The sequence below is a fragment of the Scyliorhinus torazame genome, chromosome 7 (genome assembly GCF_047496885.1).
Source record: "Scyliorhinus torazame isolate Kashiwa2021f chromosome 7, sScyTor2.1, whole genome shotgun sequence".
NCBI lineage: Eukaryota > Metazoa > Chordata > Chondrichthyes > Carcharhiniformes > Scyliorhinidae > Scyliorhinus > Scyliorhinus torazame.
Window position 1 is genome coordinate 49,283,093 of NC_092713.1, and position 22,097 is coordinate 49,305,189.

At 46.6% G+C, this 22,097-nt stretch overlaps 1 protein-coding gene across 7 annotated transcripts in view; it reads left to right on the top strand.

Annotated features, from left to right (window-relative positions):
• The window catches only part of LOC140426192 (MAP kinase-interacting serine/threonine-protein kinase 1-like), a 144,443-nt gene that overhangs the window by 1,933 nt on the left and 120,413 nt on the right, over positions 1–22,097 (top strand). For all 7 annotated transcript variants that reach the window (XM_072510666.1, XM_072510663.1, XM_072510667.1 and 4 more), the window contains exon 2: positions 13,739–13,801. In XM_072510666.1, coding sequence (XP_072366767.1) covers positions 13,739–13,801 — 63 coding nt within the window. The remainder of the gene's footprint in view (positions 1–13,738; positions 13,802–22,097) is intronic.

The following is a 22,097-nucleotide window of genomic DNA, read 5'->3' on the forward strand; positions in this document are numbered from 1 at the left end:
TAAGTGAGTGGGGGGAAACGGGGTTGAAAAAATGGGACTGTGACAAGAGAGGATCTAACCATCACCCCATGACATTCAGTGGCATTACCAATGCCAAATTCCTCACAGTCAACACCCTGGGGGGGGTTACCATTGATCAGAAACTGAACTGACTAGCCATATTGATACTGTGGCTACCAGGGCTGGTCAAATCCTAGGTACCCCACGAGGTAACTGACCTCCTGACCCCCAAAGCCATCTACAAGGCACAAGTCAGAAGTGTAATATAATACTCCACTTGCCTGGATGAGTGCAGCTCCAACAACAATCAAGAAGCTCAACACCACCCACGACAAAGCAGCCTGATTATTCCCCCTGCCACAAACATTCAAATCCTCTACCACCAACGAATGGTGGCAGCTGTGTGTACCATCTACAAGATGCCCTACAGTAACTCGCCAAGGTTCCTTCGACAGCACCTTCCAAACCCACAGCCGCTACCATTTAGAAGGACAAGAGCAACAGATAGCTGGGAACCCCACCAGCTGGAGGTTCCCCTCCAAGTCACCCGCAACCTGACTTGGAAATATATCGCTGCCCCTTCATTGTCGCTGGGTCAAAACCTTGGAACTCCCTCCCTAACAGCAGGGTGGGTGTATCTATACCCCAGGGACTGCAGCGGTTCAAGAAGGCAACTCACCACCATCTTCTGAAGGGCAACTAGGGATGGGCAATAAATGCTGGTCTAACCAGCGACACCCACATCCTGTAAATGACTAAAAAATAACTGGTGAGTTATGTTGGGGGGGGGGGGGGGGGTGTAACTGGGTTGGAAAGCTGGGACTGCTGAGTGAGTGGGGGGGGGGGGGGGGTGGGGTTAGGAAGATGGAACTGCTGAGAGAGTGAGTGTGGAGATACGTGGTTGGGAAGATGGGGCTCCTGAGTGAGCGATCAGGAGTCCGGGTTGCAATAGGGGTTGCTAAGTGAGTAAGGGATGCGGTGGTGTTGGGATGAGGGGCTTGTGAGTGAATGGGGTCGGTAAAGTGGCTGCTGAGTGAGTGAATTGGGGAGGGGGGGTCACATGTATGGGAGAAAGATTTGAGTGAGCAAATGGAAGGGGTTGGGAGGGCTGCTGAGTGAGTGGAGGTGGTCCAGGTTTTGTGAGTGGGGTTGCTGCCTGAGTGAAGGGGGAGAGAGGCTGTTGATGAATAAAGGGTGTTGGGAAGAGGGGTTGCTAACTAAGTGATATTGTAAAGGGAGGCGGTTCAGTGATATATTGTTGCCTCTATTCTCCAGGCAAGGTACCCCAATTGGTTATGATTCTGGACAAAATGCCCCCAAATTGTTGTGCTCCCATGTGAGAAGGGATGAAGTGGCTCCCCTTCTTTATTCAACCCCCTCGTGTGGTCACAACAAGGTTAGTTTGGAAAGGATCCCTTTCCTCTTGCATTCCAATCCCTGTCTGAATGTATATGTTTTAAAAGGAGCCAATTTAACCAGGGTTTCTTGAGTTAAAGAAAGAGTGAGTTTGTTAGTTACTAAAACTTTTAAAAACACAATAAACATACGCACAGTTTAAAAATGAGAAACAAATCCAAAAATAAAGGTAAAACATATACAATCAGTCTTTGCCTCGTCTGTGGAGTAGGTAGTGAAACATTGCGGCCGTTAAGTTCGGTGATTCCAGTAGCACTGACCTTTGCAGTTGAGCAGGTGGTTTGGAGATTCTTTAGTCTGCAGGTTAGCTGAAAGAAGTTGTTCTGTTTCCTTTTCATGATGTGGAGATGCCGGTGTTGGACTGGGGTGTGCACAGTAGAAGTCTTACAACACTAGGTTAAAGTCCAACAGGGTTTATTTGGAATCACAAGCTTTCGGAGCTTGTGATTTCTGATAAGCTCCAAAAGCTAGTGATTCCAAATAAGCCTGTTGGACTTTAACCTGGTGTTGTAAGACTTCTTACTGTTTCCTTTTCGACTGTGTCTTTGTTGACTTGTGACTAGCTTCCAGCAATTAGAGAGAGAGACATTTTTACCTGCAAGCGTAGAGATGTCTCATAGATGTCTCATCGATTTCGGTGGCGTGAGAGCAGCTGGTTAGTCAGTTTCAGCGGGAGCATTGCGGAAGGAGGGTGCTGGGAGGTAAGTCAACCTTTAAAAGCACTTCTCTTTGCAGGGGCAGGCCAGTCGATTTTGGTGGCGTGAGAGCAGCTGGTTAGTCAGTTTCAGCGGGAGCATTGCGGAAGGAGGGTGCTGGGAGGTAAGTCAACCTTTAAAAGTACTTCTCTTTGCAGGGGCAGGCCAGTCGATTTCGGTGGCGTGAGAGCAGCTGGTTAGTCAGTTTCAGCGGGAGCATTGCGGAAGGAGGGTGCTGGGAGGTAAGTCAACCTTTAAAAGTACTTCTCTTTGCAGGGGCAGGCCAGTCGATTTCGGTGGCGTGAGAGCAGCTGGTTAGTCAGTTTCAGCGGGAGCATTGCGGAAGGAGGGTGCTGGGAGGTAAGTCAACCTTTAAAAGTACTTCTCTTTGCAGGGGCAGGCCAGTCGATTTCGGTGGCGTGAGAGCAGCTGGTTAGTCAGTTTCAGCGGGAGCATTGCGGAAGGAGGGTGCTGGGAGGTAAGTCAACCTTTAAAAGTACTTCTCTTTGCAGGGGCAGGCCAGTCGATTTCGGTGGCGTGAGAGCAGCTGGTTAGTCAGTTTCAGCGGGAGCATTGCGGAAGGAGGGTGCTGGGAGGTAAGTCAACCTTTAAAAGCACTTCTCTTTGCAGGGGCAGGCCAGTCGATTTCGGCGGCGTGAGAGCAGCTGGTGAGTGGTGAGTCAGTTTCAGCAGGAGCTGAGACTTTTTCTCTTTTCTTTAAATTAGTTTTTTAGGCGGGATCAGGAAGTCGACCCGCGGACGTCTGGGAAGACCCTCACCAATAAATTCTGGTGGAGAGGAAACCCGAGACACTACACGTGTAGTGTCTCCCACCCGCCCTCCTCCTCTAACCTAATAATAAAACCCATTGGTCTGAGGTAAGTACCATATTTTTATTATATTATTATTATTTTTTATAAAAATTTAATTTAGTTGTTAGCCAGATCTTGGTAGAAAGTTAGAGGAATGGCAGGGAAGGGAGTACAATGTTCCTCCTGCAGGATGTTTGAGGTGAGGGATGCAGTTAGTGTCCCTGCTGATTTTACCTGCAGGAAGTGCTGCCATCTCCAGCTCCTCCAAGACCGAGTTAGGGAACTGGAGCTGGAGTTGGAAGAACTTCGGATCATTCGGGAGGCAGAAGGGGTCATAGATAGCAGCTTCAGGGAATTAGTTACACCAAAGATTGGAGATAGGTGGGTAACTGTAAGAGGGACTGGGAAAAAACAGTCAGTGCAGGGATCCCCTGCGGTCGTTCCCCTGAGAAACAAGTATACCGCTTTGGATACTTGTGGGGGGGACGACTTACCAGGGGTAAGCCATGGGGTACGGGCCTCTGGCACGGAGTCTGTCCCTGTTGCTCAGAAGGGAAGGGGGGAGAGGAGCAGAGCATTAGTAATTGGGGACTCTATAGTCAGGGGCACAGATAGGAGATTTTGTGGGAGCGTGAGAGACTCACGTTTGGTATGTTGCCTCCCAGGTGCAAGGGTACGTGATGTCTCGGATCGTGTTTTCCGGGTCCTTAGGGGGGAGGGGGAGCAGCCCCAAGTCGTGGTCCACATTGGCACCAACGACATAGGTAGGAAAGGGGACAAGGATGTCAGGCAGGCTTTCAGGGAGCTAGGATGGAAGCTCAGAACTAGAACAAACAGAGTTGTTATCTCTGGGTTGTTGCCCGTGCCACGTGATAGTGAGATGAGGAATAGGGAGAGAGAGCATTTAAACACGTGGCTACAGGGATGGTGCAGGCGGGAGGGTTTCAGATTTTTGGATAACTGGGGCTCTTTCTGGGGAAGGTGGGACCTCTACAGACAGGATGGTCTACACCTGAACCTGAGGGGCACAAATATCCTGGGGGGGAGATTTGTTAGAGCTCTTTGGGGGGGTTTAAACTAATGCAGCAGGGGCATGGGAACCTGGATTGTAGTTTTAGGGTAAGGGAGAATGAGAGTATAGAGGTCAGGAGCACAGATTTGACGTCGCAGGAGGGGGCCAGCGTTCAGGTAGGTGGTTTGAAGTGTGTCTACTTCAATGCCAGGAGTATACGAAACAAGGTAGGGGAACTGGCAGCGTGGGTTGGTACCTGGGACTTCGATGTTGTGGCCATTTCGGAGACATGGATAGAGCAGGGACAGGAATGGATGTTGCAGGTTCCGGGGTTTAGGTGTTTTAGTAAGCTCAGAGAAGGAGGCAAAAGAGGGGGAGGTGTGGCGCTGCTAGTCAAGAGCAGTATTACGGTGGCGGAGAGGATGCTAGATGGGGACTCTTCTTCCGAGGTAGTATTGGCTGAAGTTAGAAACAGGAAAGGAGAGGTCACCCTGTTGGGAGTTTTTTATAGGCCTCCTAATAGTTCTAGGGATGTAGAGGAAAGGATGGCGAAGATGATTCTGGATATGAGCGAAAGTAACAGGGTAGTTATTATGGGAGACTTTAACTTTCCAAATATTGAATGGAAAAGATATAGTTCGAGTACAATAGATGGGTCGTTTTTTGTACAGTGTGTGCAGGAGGGTTTCCTGAAACAATATGTTGACAGGCCAACAAGAGGCGAGGCCACGTTGGATTTGGTTTTGGGTAATGAACCAGGCCAGGTGTTGGATTTGGAGGTAGGAGAGCACTTTGGGGACAGTGACCACAATTCGGTGACGTTTACGTTAATGATGGAAAGGGATAAGTATACACCGCAGGGCAAGAGTTATAGCTGGGGGAAGGGCAATTATGATGCCATTAGACGTGACTTGGGGGGGATAAGGTGGAGAAGTAGGCTGCAAGTGTTGGGCACACTGGATAAGTGGGGCTTGTTCAAGGATCAGCTACTGCGTGTTCTTGATAAGTATGTACCGGTCAGACAGGGAGGAAGGCGTCGAGCGAGGGAACCGTGGTTTACCAGGGAAGTGGAATCTCTTGTTAAGAGGAAGAAGGAGGCCTATGTGAAGATGAAGTGTGAAGTTTCGGTTGGGGCGATGGATAGTTACAAGGTAGCGAGGAAGGATCTAAAGAGAGAGCTAAGACGAGCAAGGAGGGGACATGAGAAGTATTTGGCAGGAAGGATCAAGGAAAACCCAAAAGCTTTCTATAGGTATGTCAGGAATAAGCGAATGACTAGGGAAAGAGTAGGACCAGTCAAGGACAGGGATGGGAAATTGTGTGTGGAGTCTGAAGAGATAGGCGAGATACTAAATGAATATTTTTCGTCAGTATTCACTCAGGAAAAAGATAATGTTGTGGAGGAGAATGCTGAGTCCCAGGCTAATAGAATAGATGGCATTGAGGTACGTAGGGAAGAGGTGTTGGCAATTCTGGACAGGCTGAAAATAGATAAGTCCCCGGGACCTGATGGGATTTATCCTAGGATTCTCTGGGAGGCCAGGGAAGAGATTGCTGGACCTTTGGCTTTGATTTTTATGTCATCATTGGCTACAGGAATAGTGCCAGAGGACTGGAGGACAGCAAATGTGGTCCCTTTGTTCAAAAAGGGGAGCAGAGACAACCCCGGCAACTATAGACCGGTGAGCCTCACGTCTGTAGTGGGTAAAGTCTTGGAGGGGATTATAAGGGACAAGATTTATAATCATCTAGATAGGAATGATATGATCAGGGATAGTCAGCATGGCTTTGTGAAGGGTAGGTCATGCCTCACAAACCTTATTGAGTTCTTTGAGAAGGTGACTGAACAGGTAGACGAGGGTAGAGCAGTTGATGTGGTGTATATGGATTTCAGCAAAGCGTTTGATAAGGTTCCCCACGGTAGGCTATTGCAAAAAATACGGAGGCTGGGGATTGAGGGTGATTTAGAGATGTGGATCAGAAATTGGCTAGCTGAAAGAAGACAGAGGGTGGTGGTTGATGGGAAATGTTCAGAATGGAGTACAGTCACAAGTGGAGTACCACAAGGATCTGTTCTGGGGCCGTTGCTGTTTGTCATTTTTATCAATGACCTAGAGGAAGGCACAGAAGGGTGGGTGAGTAAATTTGCAGATGATACTAAAGTCGGTGGTGTTGTCGATAGTGTGGAAGGATGTAGCAGGTTACAGAGGGATATAGATAAGCTGCAGAGCTGGGCTGAGAGGTGGCAAATGGAGTTTAATGTAGAGAAGTGTGAGGTGATTCACTTTGGAAGGAATAACAGGAATGCGGAATATTTGGCTAATGGTAAAGTTCTTGAAAGTGTGGCTGAGCAGAGGGATCTAGGTGTCCATGTACATAGATCCCTGAAAGTTGCCACCCAGGTTGATAGGGTTGTGAAGAAGGCCTATGGAGTGTTGGCCTTTATTGGTAGAGGGATTGAGTTCCGGAGTCGAGAGGTCATGTTGCAGCTGTACAGAACTCTGGTACGGCCGCATTTGGAGTATTGCGTACAGTTCTGGTCACCGCATTATAGGAAGGACGTGGAGGCTTTGGAGCGGGTGCAGAGGAGATTTACCAGGATGTTGCCTGGTATGGAGGGAAAATCTTATGAGGAAAGGCTGACGGACTTGAGGTTGTTTTCGTTGGAGAGAAGAAGGTTAAGAGGAGACTTAATAGAGGCATACAAAATGATCAGGGGGTTGGATAGGGTGGACAGTGAGAGCCTTCTCCCGCGGATGGATATGGCTGGCACGAGGGGACATAACTTTAAACTGAGGGGTAATCGATATAGGACAGAGGTCAGAGGTGGGTTCTTTACGCAAAGAGTAGTGAGGCCGTGGAATGCCCTACCTGCTACAGTAGTGAACTCGCCAACATTGAGGGCATTTAAAAGTTTATTGGATAAACATATGGATGATAATGGCATAGTGTAGGTTAGATGGCTTTTGTTTCGGTGCAACATCGTGGGCCGAAGGGCCTGTACTGCGCTGTATTGTTCTATGTTCTATGTTCTATGTCTACAACTGTGACCTTCACAGTGCATGGTAGAACTAGAACACCAGACTAGCACACAGAGAGTGTGATTGCAGTGTCTTTTTAACTGCTTTACTTGTAAGGGGAAAATGATAAAGAAGTCTTTTGCCCAGAACTGTTTTCTTTCAACTCCTATTATGTCCACAGTCTGGGATATTACCCCAATGAGATGGTAATATGCCTCCATTATCTCCGCAGGAGATTACTGTTCAGTTTTTGTATTGCATCTCTTCCTTTGAAGTGTCTCTGTCTGGGGAAAAAGGTGCAACATTCTGTTCTCTCTGGGCGAGTTGGTCAAGTGTAATCCACATAGGAATTCCAGCAAGCGGTTGGTTACTTTGCAATTTCCGCCAGTTTTTGCTTGAAATGAAAATGAAATGAAAATTGCTTATTATCACAAGTAGGCTTTAAATGAAGTTACTGTGAAAAGCCCATAGTCGCCACACGGCGCCTGTTCAGGGAGGCTGGTACGGCTTGTATGTCCTTTTTGAAAAAATACATGCCGTAAAAGTTCAATAGATCTAAGTAACCCTGACTATGATCAGTTGCCATGACACTTGCCCCACATAACGAATGAAATGAAATTCATTCTCAAAACGGTGAAAAAAAAATTAAAAATAAAACAACAAACACAATCTCACACGCATTCATTCTCCTAATCTTGGATCAATATTATCTTTTCAGTTCTAACCGGGTCTCTAAGTTTTGGACAGGGCGCCTGCAATCACATTTGATTTCTGGGCAGTGTGGGTGATTTTTAGGTGGCGCGGTTGGAGAAACAAGCCTCCAATAGAATAACCTGGCATTGTGTGTTTTAACTTTTGTGGAAAGGTTTAACAGGTTGTCGCCAGTATAGTATATTTCAAAATGTTTGAGAGTGAATATAAGTTTCCTACTCCATTGTGGAGTACCATTTCTGATGCATGTTTAGTTTTTCAGAGAAGCACCTGATTGGTATTTCTCTATCTCGGATTCATCTTCCTGATAGAGTACAACCCAGGCGGGACAGTGATTAGCACTGTTGCCTCATAGTGCCAAGGACCCAGGTTCGATTCCGGCCTCGGGTGACTGTGGAGTTTGCACACACATTCTCCCTGTGTTGTCGTGGGTTCTTCCGGGTGCTCGGGTTTCCTCCCACAGTCCAAAAATGTGCAGGTTAGGTGGATTTATCATGATCAATGAGCACTGTTGTGGGGATGGGGCAGGGGAGTGGGTCTAGGTGGGGTACTGTTTTGCAGGGTCTGTGCAGACTCAATGAACTGAATGGCCTCCTTCTGCCCTGTAAGGATTCTATGAACCCAATATTTCTTGCATTGATAGCTCTTTTAAATGCTTGATTAAAGTTTGGAGCTGCAAGCAATCCTTCAGGTTTTTGAAAGATGTCTGGCATTCTTTAGTCTATAATACATTTGTTTTTTTTCTGTAGCAGGTCTGTCAGCGTGGCGGCTACTGTACTGAAGTTTGGAATGAACTTGCAGTAGAACCCACACATCCTCATGATTTTCTATTTCGTTGTGGGAATGGAGAACTGTGTTACTGCTTGTACCTTTGCGGTCCTGGGTAGTACCTGTCCTTTACCTCGTGGAGAAGGGCACCTGAGCCTTAGCAAACTCGCTTTGTGAGATTGACCACTCAGACAGCTGACTGTATTTTATGGAAGAGGTCTTCCAGTTGCTCTAAGTTGGTTTTCCATATGACATTTGTACACTAGGAGGTCGTCTCTAGCAAGTGGAAGATCCCAGAATGGAGCTCTGACGCAAAAGACTGTAACATTTACTTTTTTTGCATAAAGCATGGAAGAACAGAGTCACAAGACTGCTAATTAGTTTTAACAACAAGAAAGGAACATTTATTAAAGATGATTTAATAAATCACGGTAGTACAAGCGGATAGCACTGTGGCTTCACAGCGCCAGGGTCCTAGGCTTGATTCCCCGCTGGATCACTGTCCGTGCGGAGTCTGCACGTTCTCCCCGTATCTGCGTGGGTTTCCTCTGGGTGCTCCCGTTTCCTCCCACAGTCCAAAGACTTGCAGGTTAGGTGGATTGGCCATGATAAATTGCCCTTTGTGACCAAAATGTTTAGGAGGGGTTATTGGGTTTCGGGGATAGGGTGGAAGTGAGGGCTTAAGTGGGTCGGTGCAGACTCGATGGGCCGAATGGCCTCCTGCACTGTATTCTATGTTTTATGAAAAGTTGGATCATTACGCAATACTTCTTCTTTACTTCCTCTTAGTTTAACAATACATACAGATTTTAACATGGATTACAAAGTACATCTTAAGCTACAATAGTCTCTATCACACAAAGTCCCTTGTAAGCACACAAGATGACTGGTAAGACACACTCCTCTCTGAACCCAAATGATTCTGTGGATTTCTCCTCTAAATCCCCCTAGTTGATTCCTATACCACGAGCCACCTTGTCTCACTGGACTCTGGTTTCTGCTTTCAAAAGTCACACTTTTAACTCTTCTTTCAAATTATGCTTTCTCTCCATTGCTTCCATCAAGGTTTCACTTTCACTTTACACCTCACCCTTCAGGTTTCCTTTGTATCAAAGGCGTTTACATAAACTCTGTAGCCCTCTCTAGCACAATAGAGTCTCAGTTGGAATTAAAACCAACCCCTAACATACAAACTTTATCCAGCACGAATCGAAGTGTGGACTTTACCCTTCTAGGCACAGAAACATTAAATTAAACCCATTTAAAATTATACCTAATTTCTAATGTTTACCACTGCAAATAGAAACCCCTTAAAATTACCTTTGTTTTCCTAACAGGCTGCATTACCAACCCTATCTATTCAATCTTCCAGATGTGGTCTGGAGTAGGAGCTGGCACTGGTTACTGCATTGATCTTTTGGTAGTCAATGCAAAATCTTGTGGAACTGCCCGGTTTGGACATGAGCACAACTAGGGAGCTCCAGCATGCTAGTTAATTTCCTCCTGAGCCTGGGCCAGCTTTTCTGGGCCTGGATGAAAGGGATGTTGTCTTATGGGAGGGGCCTCTCCGACATCCACATCATGTAAAGCTGGGATGGTGCAGCCTGTCTGGTCCCTACCGAAGCCTTTAAATGTAGTGAGCAGACTCGCCAAGTCTGTTTGCTATTCTGCACCTATGTGGGTGAATTAGGAGTCTAAATTCGCTGGTATCTCTGGTTTGGTTGACTGGGTAGTAGGGCGTTCAATGTAGGTCTCATCCACGTCTCCCTCCAATCCATCCCCACTATTACCCTCATCCTCCAGGAAGATGGCAGTGGGACAGACTGTTACCTGCTTGTCCCCTTCTTGGCTCTGATGTTTCTTTGTCATGTTGGCATGATACAGCCATTGCTATTTCTCATGACCTGAGCTCTCAATTAGTTAGTTCGCTTCCTTGCTTCTCTGCCACTGAACCGGGCTTGTCAGGGTTCACCCAATATTGGTAAGGGCACTGGCACAAGACATGTTTGCCTGTCTTTTTTTATTCATAGCTGGCATTGGGTGAGTACTTGGTGGTGAACAGAAGGAAACCTAATCTTTTATCCCAGTCATGTGGGTACTCGTAGCAGTATGCCCTAACCATCCATAGGCAAAGTGGGGATGAATCCAACGGTCACTGGTCCAGACACAAGATTGCACTCCAAATGCACCGGTATAAGGGGGTGGCCATGTAACCTCTTTCAATCTCCGCTTTATCAACACCGTGAAACTTATAGCATTCACGCTTTGGAAGGCCAGCAGTAGAATTAGGCTGGCCTCTGTATCCCTCAGTATCACTCCAGGCTTGCTCGCCTCACCCTGTGGAAATGTGGTCACCCTTCCTTCAGATATAAAATGCACTCTCAGGGATTTGTTTAACTTTATCTGAAGTTTCAGGAGCGCTCCTACAGGGATTCACAGCCACAGTCTGATCCATAGCCTGGTCTACAAAGCTATCTGACTGACTCCTATTCTCTGCAGGGGGTGTATGTACCCCATTAAATCCCACTGGGTTTACCTGTAGCAATTAGCCCGGATGTGACCTACCTTTTAGGCTTCTTGGCCTCACTTTTCATTTCAGCACCACCCTTTCCGTCCTGTGGAGGGACCTCAGCATTTGCCTCTCCCATGGGTGCCCAGTTTTCGATCACTCTCCCCATCTCTATCCTTTCCAGTTGATTGGGTGTGACTAGGGGAATGTCTCTTCTGGAATAAGGGTTTATGGATGAGTTCATAGTTACCAGCCAGTGTGACTGGATGCCTGCCGAGCCCCTGTGACTCTGCTCTTCTAGGTGTGGTCCTTTTGGAAAGGATATGGAGTTTTTAAACTGCTCCAGGAGAATTATTTCACCGAGGTTTTGTAAGTGGGTTCTGTTCTAATAATATAGCTTATTGTCACAAATAGACTTATATTAACACTGCAATGAAGTTACTGTGAAAAGCCCCTAGTCGACACACATCTGTGCCTGTTCGGGTACACTGAGGGAAAATTCAGAATGTCCAATTCACCTAACAGCACATCTTTAGGGACTTGTGGGAGGAAACCGGAGCACCCGGAGGAAACCCGCGCAGACACGAGAAGAACGTGCAGACTCCGCACAGACAGTGACCCAAGCAGAATCGAACCTGGGACCCTGGTACTTTGAAGCAACCGTGCTTACCACTGTGCTACTGTGCAGGCAACCATTGGTAAAAGCAAGTTGCTTCAGTCTTTCAAATTCCAGGTACATCTGGTCAGGCCATTTCTTGAGGGTATGGAATTTCTGATGGTAATCGTCTGGCAGAAAGTGGTATGTGCTTAAAATAGCCTTTTTTGCTGCCTCAATTAGTGGCACCTTTTGCAGGCACGAGGGAGTAAACCGTGTGAGCTTTCCCTGAACCCGTACTCTGGTAATAAGGACCAATTTTGGACTGGCCACTTTAGCTGCTCAAAAAAGATACAGAAGGCTTCCACAGACTTGGGGATTAAATTAATGCACTGGGGTGCGTCCGCCCTTAATCTGAGCTAGAGCTCTGAGATCAAGTCTTGATGTTGAAACTCGGCTGACAAACAACGAGCAGAGATGGGTAGGTTTATTCTGATGTGGAGGGGTTGGTTTCCCAGGTGTAATAGTTGTACCATACGTACTGGTATTCACGTGAGTGCAGGCAGACTGGTTTAGGTCAGTTGGCTGCACAGCTGGTTCTGATGCAGAGCGAGGCCAACAGCGCTGGTTCAATTCATGAAGGCCCTGCCTTCTCAACCTTGCTCTTGTCTGAGGTGTGGTGATCCTAAGGCTAAATCACCACCAGTCAGCTCTCCCCCCTCAAAAGGGGAAAGCAGCCTATGGTCATCTGGGATAATGGCAACTTTACTTTACATTTGACGCTGGGGAATCACAGCTGAGTTCAATGTCAACCTCAGCAGGGTTATTGGTGTCCAACCAGGAATGAGAAACCTTGTTGAGCATATTTCTCCCCATCCCCAACATTAGCAAACTCATCACTGAATGGCGTTCAAATATCACTGTTTGTTTGTTCAGCCACTCTCCTGTATTGAGCTCTCCAGGGTAGCCAAGGGAATGTTTTTGTAGCAGAAAACTGGCAGCAAGTTGCTAAGAAGGCTTTGGCACTGTGAATTTGTGAAAATGTCGGTTCACTAGTTGTTGAGTCTCGCAGTGGGCAACAATCTCCCTGCGTGCTGATTTAATTATTTAATCTCCCTACCTAATCTTCTGATTCATCTAATCACATGATGAATACAGTGTGTGAAAGTGTGTCACCAAATGGATTAAGGGTGAGGTTGTCTTGTGATTCAGTATGCTGTTCACACCTGCTTGCTTGCATGTTTTAAAAAGAGGTCTTATTATGAACACTTCTCAGTATTAAATGAGTCAGTCTCCCCTGCCTTAACTTTTCATTTGGGTATATTATTTTGTACTGTCAAGGATAGAAAAATAACAAGTTTCACAAGAATGTGACAAGTTGAACTTATTTTTTTTTGTATAGCCCAAATGTTCAAAGTGGAGTGGATAGACGATCAAGACGGCAGGGATGGAAGAATCGCGGGTGTATGCTGCAGAATAGGACTGAGGAAGATCAATTTCTAAAGCCTTTTTTATGTTATGAAGCACATTGTGACTGAAGTAGTTACAACAATGTTTCAGCAGGAGCAAAAACCATTGAAGAAGATAAACTATTGCACGTCACCTTGGATACGATAAGCAATCAGGGTTGCAGTAAATTTAAGACAGAAACATGATCATTAGGTCCCAGTAACAATTCTACAAATCTTATATTTATCTGATTGGATTTTTCATCAATTAGATTAGTTCAGTGATTTTCTTGAAACCTATTTTATCATCCAATGTTACAAAGTATCCATCACTATTCTCTTGTCAGCTGTATAAAACCCCTCAGTAGAATTAATGCTGGTAATTCCCTAACAGATGCCATTACCCTATTACATAATTGAAACCTGGTTAGTTTCTCTGTGAGGCTATTGGTGACTTGGGAAATATCAGTAGTTGGAACACAAGACTATAGAGAATACTGGAGATATTAATGTTCACTGTGCAGCTGATTTAATATTTTTAAAACTTCAGAGGAAGGGGCATGAAAGCAAACTAATAATATCCTTGTTGAAATGTTAACGATTATTGATCGTCTCTGCCTGGGGATATACAGAGAATCAGGGCTTCTTGCTTCTGTGTTGAATAATTGTCTGCTGTAACCATATATTCAGTAGAGTTGCTTCTTTTTTGATTAGTTCTACTAAAATGCAACTAATTTTACTTTGTCATTCAGTTGGCAGATATGACGAAGCAGAGCAAGATAACAGATCTGAAAAGCTTTCAATGCTCCCTGAAGGTAAGCATTACAAAGGCAAATAATAGTTTCCTTAGGCAAAAACAGCTAATGGGGACATATTATTCAGAAGATTCATGCTATTCCTAAGAATCATGGAGTTACTGAAATGGTTGTGGGTCTGATATTTTGTGTATTTTGGAGGAAGAGGTTGCACCCATTAAGTGCTGACGAGAGGCGATTATGTACATGCTCTGCATGCAGGGGTATATTGTTAGGCATGCAGAGCATGTGATCTTGCAGTCCGTGGGATTGTTTTATCTTGGTGTATACCTAAACTAAATGAATAAAAGGAACTAGAGAGAAGCATGGGAAAATTATTAGATTTGAATACTACATAAATTGCAATAGTGCTTGATACAGAATTCCGATTGTTTCTCAATCAGTAATGAAAAAGTGTGACTATCCTTCACTTCTCAACCAGTAATGAAAAAGTGTGACTATCATTCACTTCACCTGGGACAATTTCCTCAAGAGTGAGAGTTTTTTGAAAGTTGCAAACTGCAAAACACAGTCATAGAACTTAACAATAACTGTAATGGTGATGTGATAGTACAGGACTTTGTTCTTTGACTGGGAAAAGGCTTTGAGTAAACTCTGGTATGCTTGATTTTTCAGCCAGATTGAAAAGTGCAGGGAAATGAATGTTTCATGTAAGCATGTACTTTTTAAATGTAATGAGTGCAGGGTGCTTCATTGTCCAATTCTAAGAAACAATTGTTTTAATTAAAAATTAGAGTACCCAGTTCTTTCTTTTCAAATTAAGGGGCAATTTAGTGTGGCCAATCCACGTACCCTGCACATCTTTGGGTTGTGGGGGGTAAGACCCACGCAGACAGGGGGAAAATGTCTTGATACAGTCTTGATTCCATCTTGTAAGATAGTTTGTGCTGTGGTGATCAAAACTCTTGTGCTGAGCATTGCCTGGTGTGGCTCAGGAGCCCAACCCTGGCACGGCAGTCTTGGCTGCATAAATTTCAAAGTGAGAAGCTTCCAACGCAAGGTTAAAGTCCAACAGGTTTATTTGGAATCACTAGCTTTTGGTGCGCAGCTCCTTTTATCAGGCAAATTTCAAAGGAAGACTGGGCTGAAAAGTTGCTCTATTGGCTGGCCTCTGTTTTCTCTGGGCCTTCTTGGCCAGTTGAGCATTTTGTTTCTGCTCACCTCTCCGAATGCCTTTCATGCAGCCAGCCTCCAGAGATCACGGCGGTCAGCAACTGCCTCCCAGTTGTCAGTTTCAGTGTCTGTCATCTTCATATCTCATTTGCATAGGTCCTTGTAGTGGGGGTACGGGTGCCCAGGAGGTCTTGTCCCAGTGACTAATTCACTGGTCTTTGGGCATGCAGCCATCATCCATTCGATGCACATGGTTGAGTCAGCGCAGGCATTGTTGAGTAAATGCTGATGGAATTAACAATCTCCAGGGCCTCTGAGTTGGTGACCTGCCCTGCCAAAAGATGCGGAAGATACGCATGAGACAGCAAAGGTGGAAACTGTTCAGCCTTTTCTCCTGTCTATGTTGTCCCAAGTCTCACCACTGTCGTGGAATACATGGAGGATGCAGGCTTGATTGACTCACAGTTTGGTGTTCCCTGTCAGTTAGCTGTTGCTCCCCACTTTCTTATTCAACTTGGACATTACATTTGCAATGTATTGATTTGTATTGATTTTCACATCAAGTGACAAGTGGCTGATGATTTTGGAGGTTAGATATGTGAAGCTGTCGAGAACTTCCACCTTCACAATGTCAGTACTAGTAGATGATGGTATGGCAACATCCTGAACCATGTCTTCCTGAGGCTGATGGTCTGGCCAAATCAAACTCTTTACAGGTGTGAGAGAGTCTGCCCATTTGCTGCTGCAGGCAGAGGCAGATTTACAGTTAGTGAGGCCCCGCGCTCATGTTCATTTCTGGCCCTCTCCACTCACCCACGTGAGTTCACTTCAACCATGATCACAGCGGTCTACATCCCATCCCAGGCAGAAGTGAAGAAGGCGCTTGACGAACTGTACACCGTTATAAACAACTGGGAAACAGAACACCTGGAGGCCTTGTTCATCATGGCCGGGGTCTTTAACAAGGCCAACCTCAAGAGTGTACAAAATTCCACCAGCACATCTCTTGTCCCACCAGGGGCGACAACACTCTTGACCACTGCTACTCAAAAATCAAGGGCGCCTACCGTTCCATCCCCCGACCGCACTTTGGAAAATCAGACCATAAGACGGTGCTCCTTCTCCTGGCATACAAACAAAAACTCAAGCAGGAGAAACCAGCTAAGACGGTCATACAGTGCTGGTCCGAGGAAACCGAAGAGCTCCTACGTGACTGCTCAGAGACAGTGGACTAGTCCATATTTAAGAATTCAGCGACCAACTTAAAAGAGTATGCCACCACCGTCACAGACTTCCATCAGCAAATGTGTGGACAACTGCATGCCAAAGAAGCAGTACGCACGTTCCCCAACCGGAAACCATGGCTCAATCGCGAGATTGACTCCCTACTGAAGGACAGATCTGAGGCGTTCAAGTCAGGCGACCCCGACCTATACAAGAAATCCAGGTACAACCTCCGCAAAGCCATCCGAGATGCCAAGAGAGAATATCAGACCAAGCTAGAATCACAGAGTAGCGTTGCAGACACTCGGCGGTTGTGGCAAGGCCTAAACAACAGAACGGGCTACAAAGCGAAGCTGAGCAATATGTCCAGCAGCAGCACGCCCCTCCTCGATGAACTCGATGCATTCTATGCTCGGTTCGAGCAGGAAAACAACGATCCGCTATTGACTGCCCCGGCAGCTCATAACACACCAATACCCATCCACCATTCAACAAGACCACCATCATACTGGTGCCAAAGAAGAACCAGGCAATGTGTCTCAATGACTACCGTCCGGTGGCCCTGACTTCAGTCGGAATGAAATGCTTTGAGAGGTTAGCCATGAAGCGCATCGCCTCCATACTTCCAGAACGCCTTGATGCACTGCAGTTCGCATACCACCGCAACCGGTCCACAGCAGTCGCACCTCCCTGGCCCTATACTCATCCCCAGAGCATCTCGACAACCAGGACTCCTACATCAGACTCCTGTTTATTGACTACAGCTTCACGTTCAACACCATAATCCCAGCCAAGCTCACATCAAAGCTCCAAAACCTAGGATTTGGCTCCTCACTCTGCAACTGGATCCTCGACTTCCTAACCCACAGACCGCAATCAGTAAGAATAAACAACAGTCCTCAATACCGGGGCCCCGCAAGGCTGCGTAATTAGCCCCCTACTATACTCCCTGTACACACATGACTGCGTGGCAAGCTTTGGTTCCAACTCCATTCTACAAGTTTTCTGACTATACGGCCATAGTGGGCCGGATCTTGAATAACGACGAGTCAGAATACAGGAGGGAGATAGAGAACCTAGTGGAGTGGTGCAGAGACAACAATCTATCCCTCAATGCCAGCAAAACTAAAGAGCTGGTAATTGACTTCCGGAAGCAAAGTACTGTACACACCCCTGTCAGCATCAACTGGGCCGAGGTGCAGATGGTTAGCAGTTTCAAATTCCTAGGGGTACACCTCTCCAAAAATCTGTCCTGGTCGACGCTACCACCAAGAAAGCACAACAGCACCTATACTTCAGGAAACTAAGGATATTTTACAAGCCCACACTGACTCTTACCAATTTTTACAGATGCACCATAGAAAACGTCCTATCTGGCTGCATCACAGCCTGGTATGGCAACTGCTCGGCCCAGGACCGCAAGAAACTTCAGAGAGTCGTGAACACCGCCCAGTCCATCACACGAACCTGCCTCCTATCCATTGACTCCATCTACTACTCCCGCTGCCTGGGGAAAGTGGGCAGCATAATCCAAGACCCCCCTCACCCAGCTTACTCACTCTTCCAACTAATTCCATCGGGCAGGAGATACAAAAGCCTGAGAACATACGCAAACAGACTCAAAAACAGCTTCTACCCCATTGTTACCAGACTCCTAAATGACCCTCTTATGGACTGACCTTATTAACACTACATCCTTGAATGCGTCACCCGATGCCAATGTTATGTAGTTATATTTTGTACCTTGTATTGCCCTATTATGTATTTTCTTTTATTTCCTTTTCATGTACTTAATGATCTGTTGAGATGCTCACAGAAAAATACTTTTCACTGTACGTTGGTATGCGTGACAATAAATAAATCCAACAATCCACCCTCGCCCCACAGAATGCAAAGACAGAACCCACAAAAATGTGCAAATTGATCACTGCCTTTTCACTTGTTAAAAACATGTCTGTATGAATAATTTCTGAATTGTTGAAATGCAAGCCGAAGCTCTTGTCAGAATGACTGTGAAGATGGTCAGTATTGTGATGTGAATTTTGAGGCGAGCAAACATGGGACTTGCTGATGTGCAACGAGATGGAAAGATAAGCCGATAACATCACTGTAGCACAGGCCAGAATGAGCCAGTCCAGTGCAGGAGCAATTAACAAGATGCATAGGCTGTCATTCAGTATATCTCACATAGGTCTCATTCAATTTCAAAAATATAAGTTACTTCCTCTCACACAAAATCAAGACGTATTGCTGTAAATTCAGGTGAGTGGAGTCCACGGAGTCCCAAGTCCAATATCCGGCTTTGTCTGGCAGGAGTCCATTCTTTGTCCTCGAGACTTTCTGAAGGCCAGTCTTGAGAGCAATGATGGCTAGAATTACCAGCATGTGACCAGTTGCAGCCATTATATCAGACCAGCAATGGTCCATTTTGAAAAAACAGAATTTAAACAAGAGAAAATGGAAGAGGGACAGATTTTTATGATTTTCTTGCTATGTCCCTTGTTGGCAAGGCAATTTGCATAGCTATTTTTCTACAATTTTTCCTTGCCACATCATCAATTACATCATCATAGATAAAATACTGTAAAGACACACTTTAAATTGTCAATATTGCTGAACTTGTCAAATGTTCCTGACTCATTGTACTTTACAAATTTTTTAACTCTTTTCAATACAGGAAAATAATGTTCAAAGGATGCATTTGTGATGAGTTTGATTAAAAAAATATTTTCATAATTGTTTCCACATTTGGAAAGGTTGCCTGCAAACCATCATGTACAAGTCTGTACAAATCAGCTGGTGATCTCCAAAGCACATTATCGTCATCATTATCGATGAAATGAAAGAATTGTTTCACTTCATCTTCAAAAAGACTATTGCCTATTTCTTTTTGGTAGAATTCGCTTAACTTCTTACTGCAGTGACTTTTAGCATTTTCATCTAAACCTCTTGTCAAAAAGCATGCAGAATAAATCAACAGTTTTCTTCAGAGATTCCCTTCGACTCTGCAATTGCACCATGATTGTGCCACAAATAGCATTGACAGTTTTAATGGTGATCTCTTACCTTTTAAATAATCTTTATTTGTGTCACAAGTAGGCTTACATGAACACTGCAATTAAGTTACTATGAAAATCCCCTAGTCGCCACATTACGGCACCTGTTCAGGTACACCGAAGGAGAATTCAGAATGTCCAATTCACCTAACAGCACATCTTTCGGGATTTGCGTGAGGAAACCGGAGGGCCGGGAGGAAACCCACGCTGATACTGGGATAGCGTGCAGACTCCACTTACACTGACCCAAGCCTGGAATCGAACCTGGGACCCTGGTGCTGTGAAGCAACAGTGCTAGCCACTGTGCTACTGTGCCGATTCCCAGCTCCCAATTCCCAGCTCCCAAACTCACTCTTCGATGTGTCTCACTCTGGATGTGTCTTCCCTGCCTCACTGGGAGTGCTCTTGTCAGCACATGGCACACGGAATAATCCTGAAATACTATCTTTAGAGTTCTGCTTTTTCATTTATTTCCTAGCTCCCTATATTCTCCTTGCTGGAGCTCATTCCTCTTTTTACCTATGCTGTTGGTACCAACATGGAACTTTAAGAAAAAAAAATAAAATTTAGAGTCCCCAATTCATTTTTTCCAATTAAGGGACAATTTAGTGTGTTCAGTCCACCTACCTTGCACATCTTTGGGTTGTGGGGGCGAAACCCACGCAAACACTGGGAGAATGTGCAAACTCCACACGGACAGTGACCCAGAACCAGTATCGAACCTGGGACCTCGGCGCCAAGAGACTACAGTGCTACCACTGCGCCACCGTGCTGCCCTCCAACATGGAACTTGACCTCGGGGGCGAGATTCTCCGACCCCCCGCCGTGTCGGAGAATCGCCAGGGGCTGGCGTGAATCCCGCCCCCGCCTGTTGCCGAATTCTCCACCACCGGATATTCGGTGGGGGTGGGAATCGCGCCGCGCCGGTTGCCCCCCCCCTCGCAATTTTCCGGCCCGGATGGGCTGAAGTCCCACCGCTAAAATGCCTGTCCCGCCGGCATAGATTAAACCACCTACCTTACCAGCGAGACAAGGTGGCGCGGGCGGGCTCCGGGGTCCTGGGGGGGGGGGCGCGGGGCGATCTGGCCCCGGGGGTTGCCCCCACGGTGGCCTGGCCCGCGATTGGGGCCCACCGATCCGCGGGCGGGCCTGTGCCGTGGGGGCACTCTTTCCCTTCCGCCTTCGCCACGGTCTCCACCATGGCGGAGGCGGATGAGACTCCCTCCACTGCGCATGCGCGGGAATGCCGTCAGCGGCTGCTGACGCTCCCGCGCATGGGCCGCCCGGAGATATCATTTCCGCGCCAGCTGGCGGGGCTCCAAAGGCCTTTTCCGCCAGCTGGCGGGGCGGAAATTCGTCCGGCGCGGGCCTAGCCCCATAAGGTTGGGGCTCGGCCCCCAAAGATGCGGAGCATTCCGCACCTCTGGGGCGGCGTGATGCCCGACTGATTTGCGCCATTATGGGCGCCAGTCGGCGGACATCGCGCCGATACCGGAGAATTTCGCCTCTGGTTGTTCATCCGCTTCCCTCAGAATGTTCTGCAGACCAGTCATTTTCAAACCCAGTGTCACGGGGCCATGCGTCGTGGTGTTACCGATCACGGGAAGTAATGCCCAACGGCTGCAACCGGCTTTAAAAATGTCGGCTGCGACCGGTTTTCAGAATACCAGCTGACTCACGGGTGCGTGCCCCCTCAGCAGTGCGCAGGCCCGGAGCCCAGCGGTGCAGACCGCCTCTTCCTGTCGTTAGTGCCATGACCCAGGAGCAGATTTTTTAAAAAATAAAAAAATTGATGATGTCTTCCTGCCTGGGGTGGCGGCAGCGAGCAGGTCATGTGCCCCATACAATGATGTCACGTGCCCTGGGCTGAAGAGGGATTCCTCCATTTTGTTAGCAGCAAGCAAACAACAGGACTGAAGAGTTTAAAATAGATTGTTTCATAATAAGGAAGAGAGGGCCAGAGATGCACACAGTCCAAAATCTCACGACTAAATCTGCTGGAGAGAGTTGCGCAGGAGAATCCACAGCAGGACAAAGCAGTGCTAGTGTGAGCTCCAGGGCCTTCGCTGAACAGCCCATTCAGAAGAAGCTGAAATCGGGAACAAAGCAGTATAAAAATGATTTTTTTAAGGCATGGCTTTATTAATTGTGCCAATGTAATTCAGGATGTGAAGCCCATGTATATTATATGCAGGGAAGTACTGGCAATTGGAAGTTTAAAACTGTCAAAACTTCAAAGGCATTTGAAGAGTTTGAGGGCAAACCTCTTGATTTCGTTCAATGAATGCAGTGAGAACTTAAATGGTCAGCTGAAGTCCTTAGCAGAAATGTAACATTGAATGGCAAAGCAAGTGAGATTGTGAGGACCGAAGCAGGCTCACCTGTCACATTAAAGGTAAGCAAAAACGGTGGATTGCGAAGGTCGGCTGGCATGGGTCACGAAGGTCAGCCAGCGTGGGTCCCAAAAGATGGCTGGTTGGTAAAAATAGGTCCTAGGCAAAAAAGGTTTGAAAAACAGTGCTGCAGACTTTCAGTGGCATCCTTGACCCTGGCACCAGGGAGATGACATACCATCTTGACGTAAGCAAAACTAAAAGCAAATTACTACGGATGCTGGAATCTGAAACAAAAACAGAAAATGCTGGAAAATCTCAGCCAATCTGACAGCATCTGTGGAGACCGACCTGAGCTTTTGCGTCTGGATGACTCAGCTATTCTCTATCCTTGTGTCCCGTCTGCGGCTGTAGAAACACCTATTATTCCCCTTACGATGGGATTCCCCCATCACTATTGCTCTCCTATTCTTTTATGTCTCACCTCTTGGCAGCTGAGCCACTCATAGTGCCACGGACATCGGTCTTGCGGCATTTCCAAGAAACCACCCCCCCAGCATGGTCAGTTAG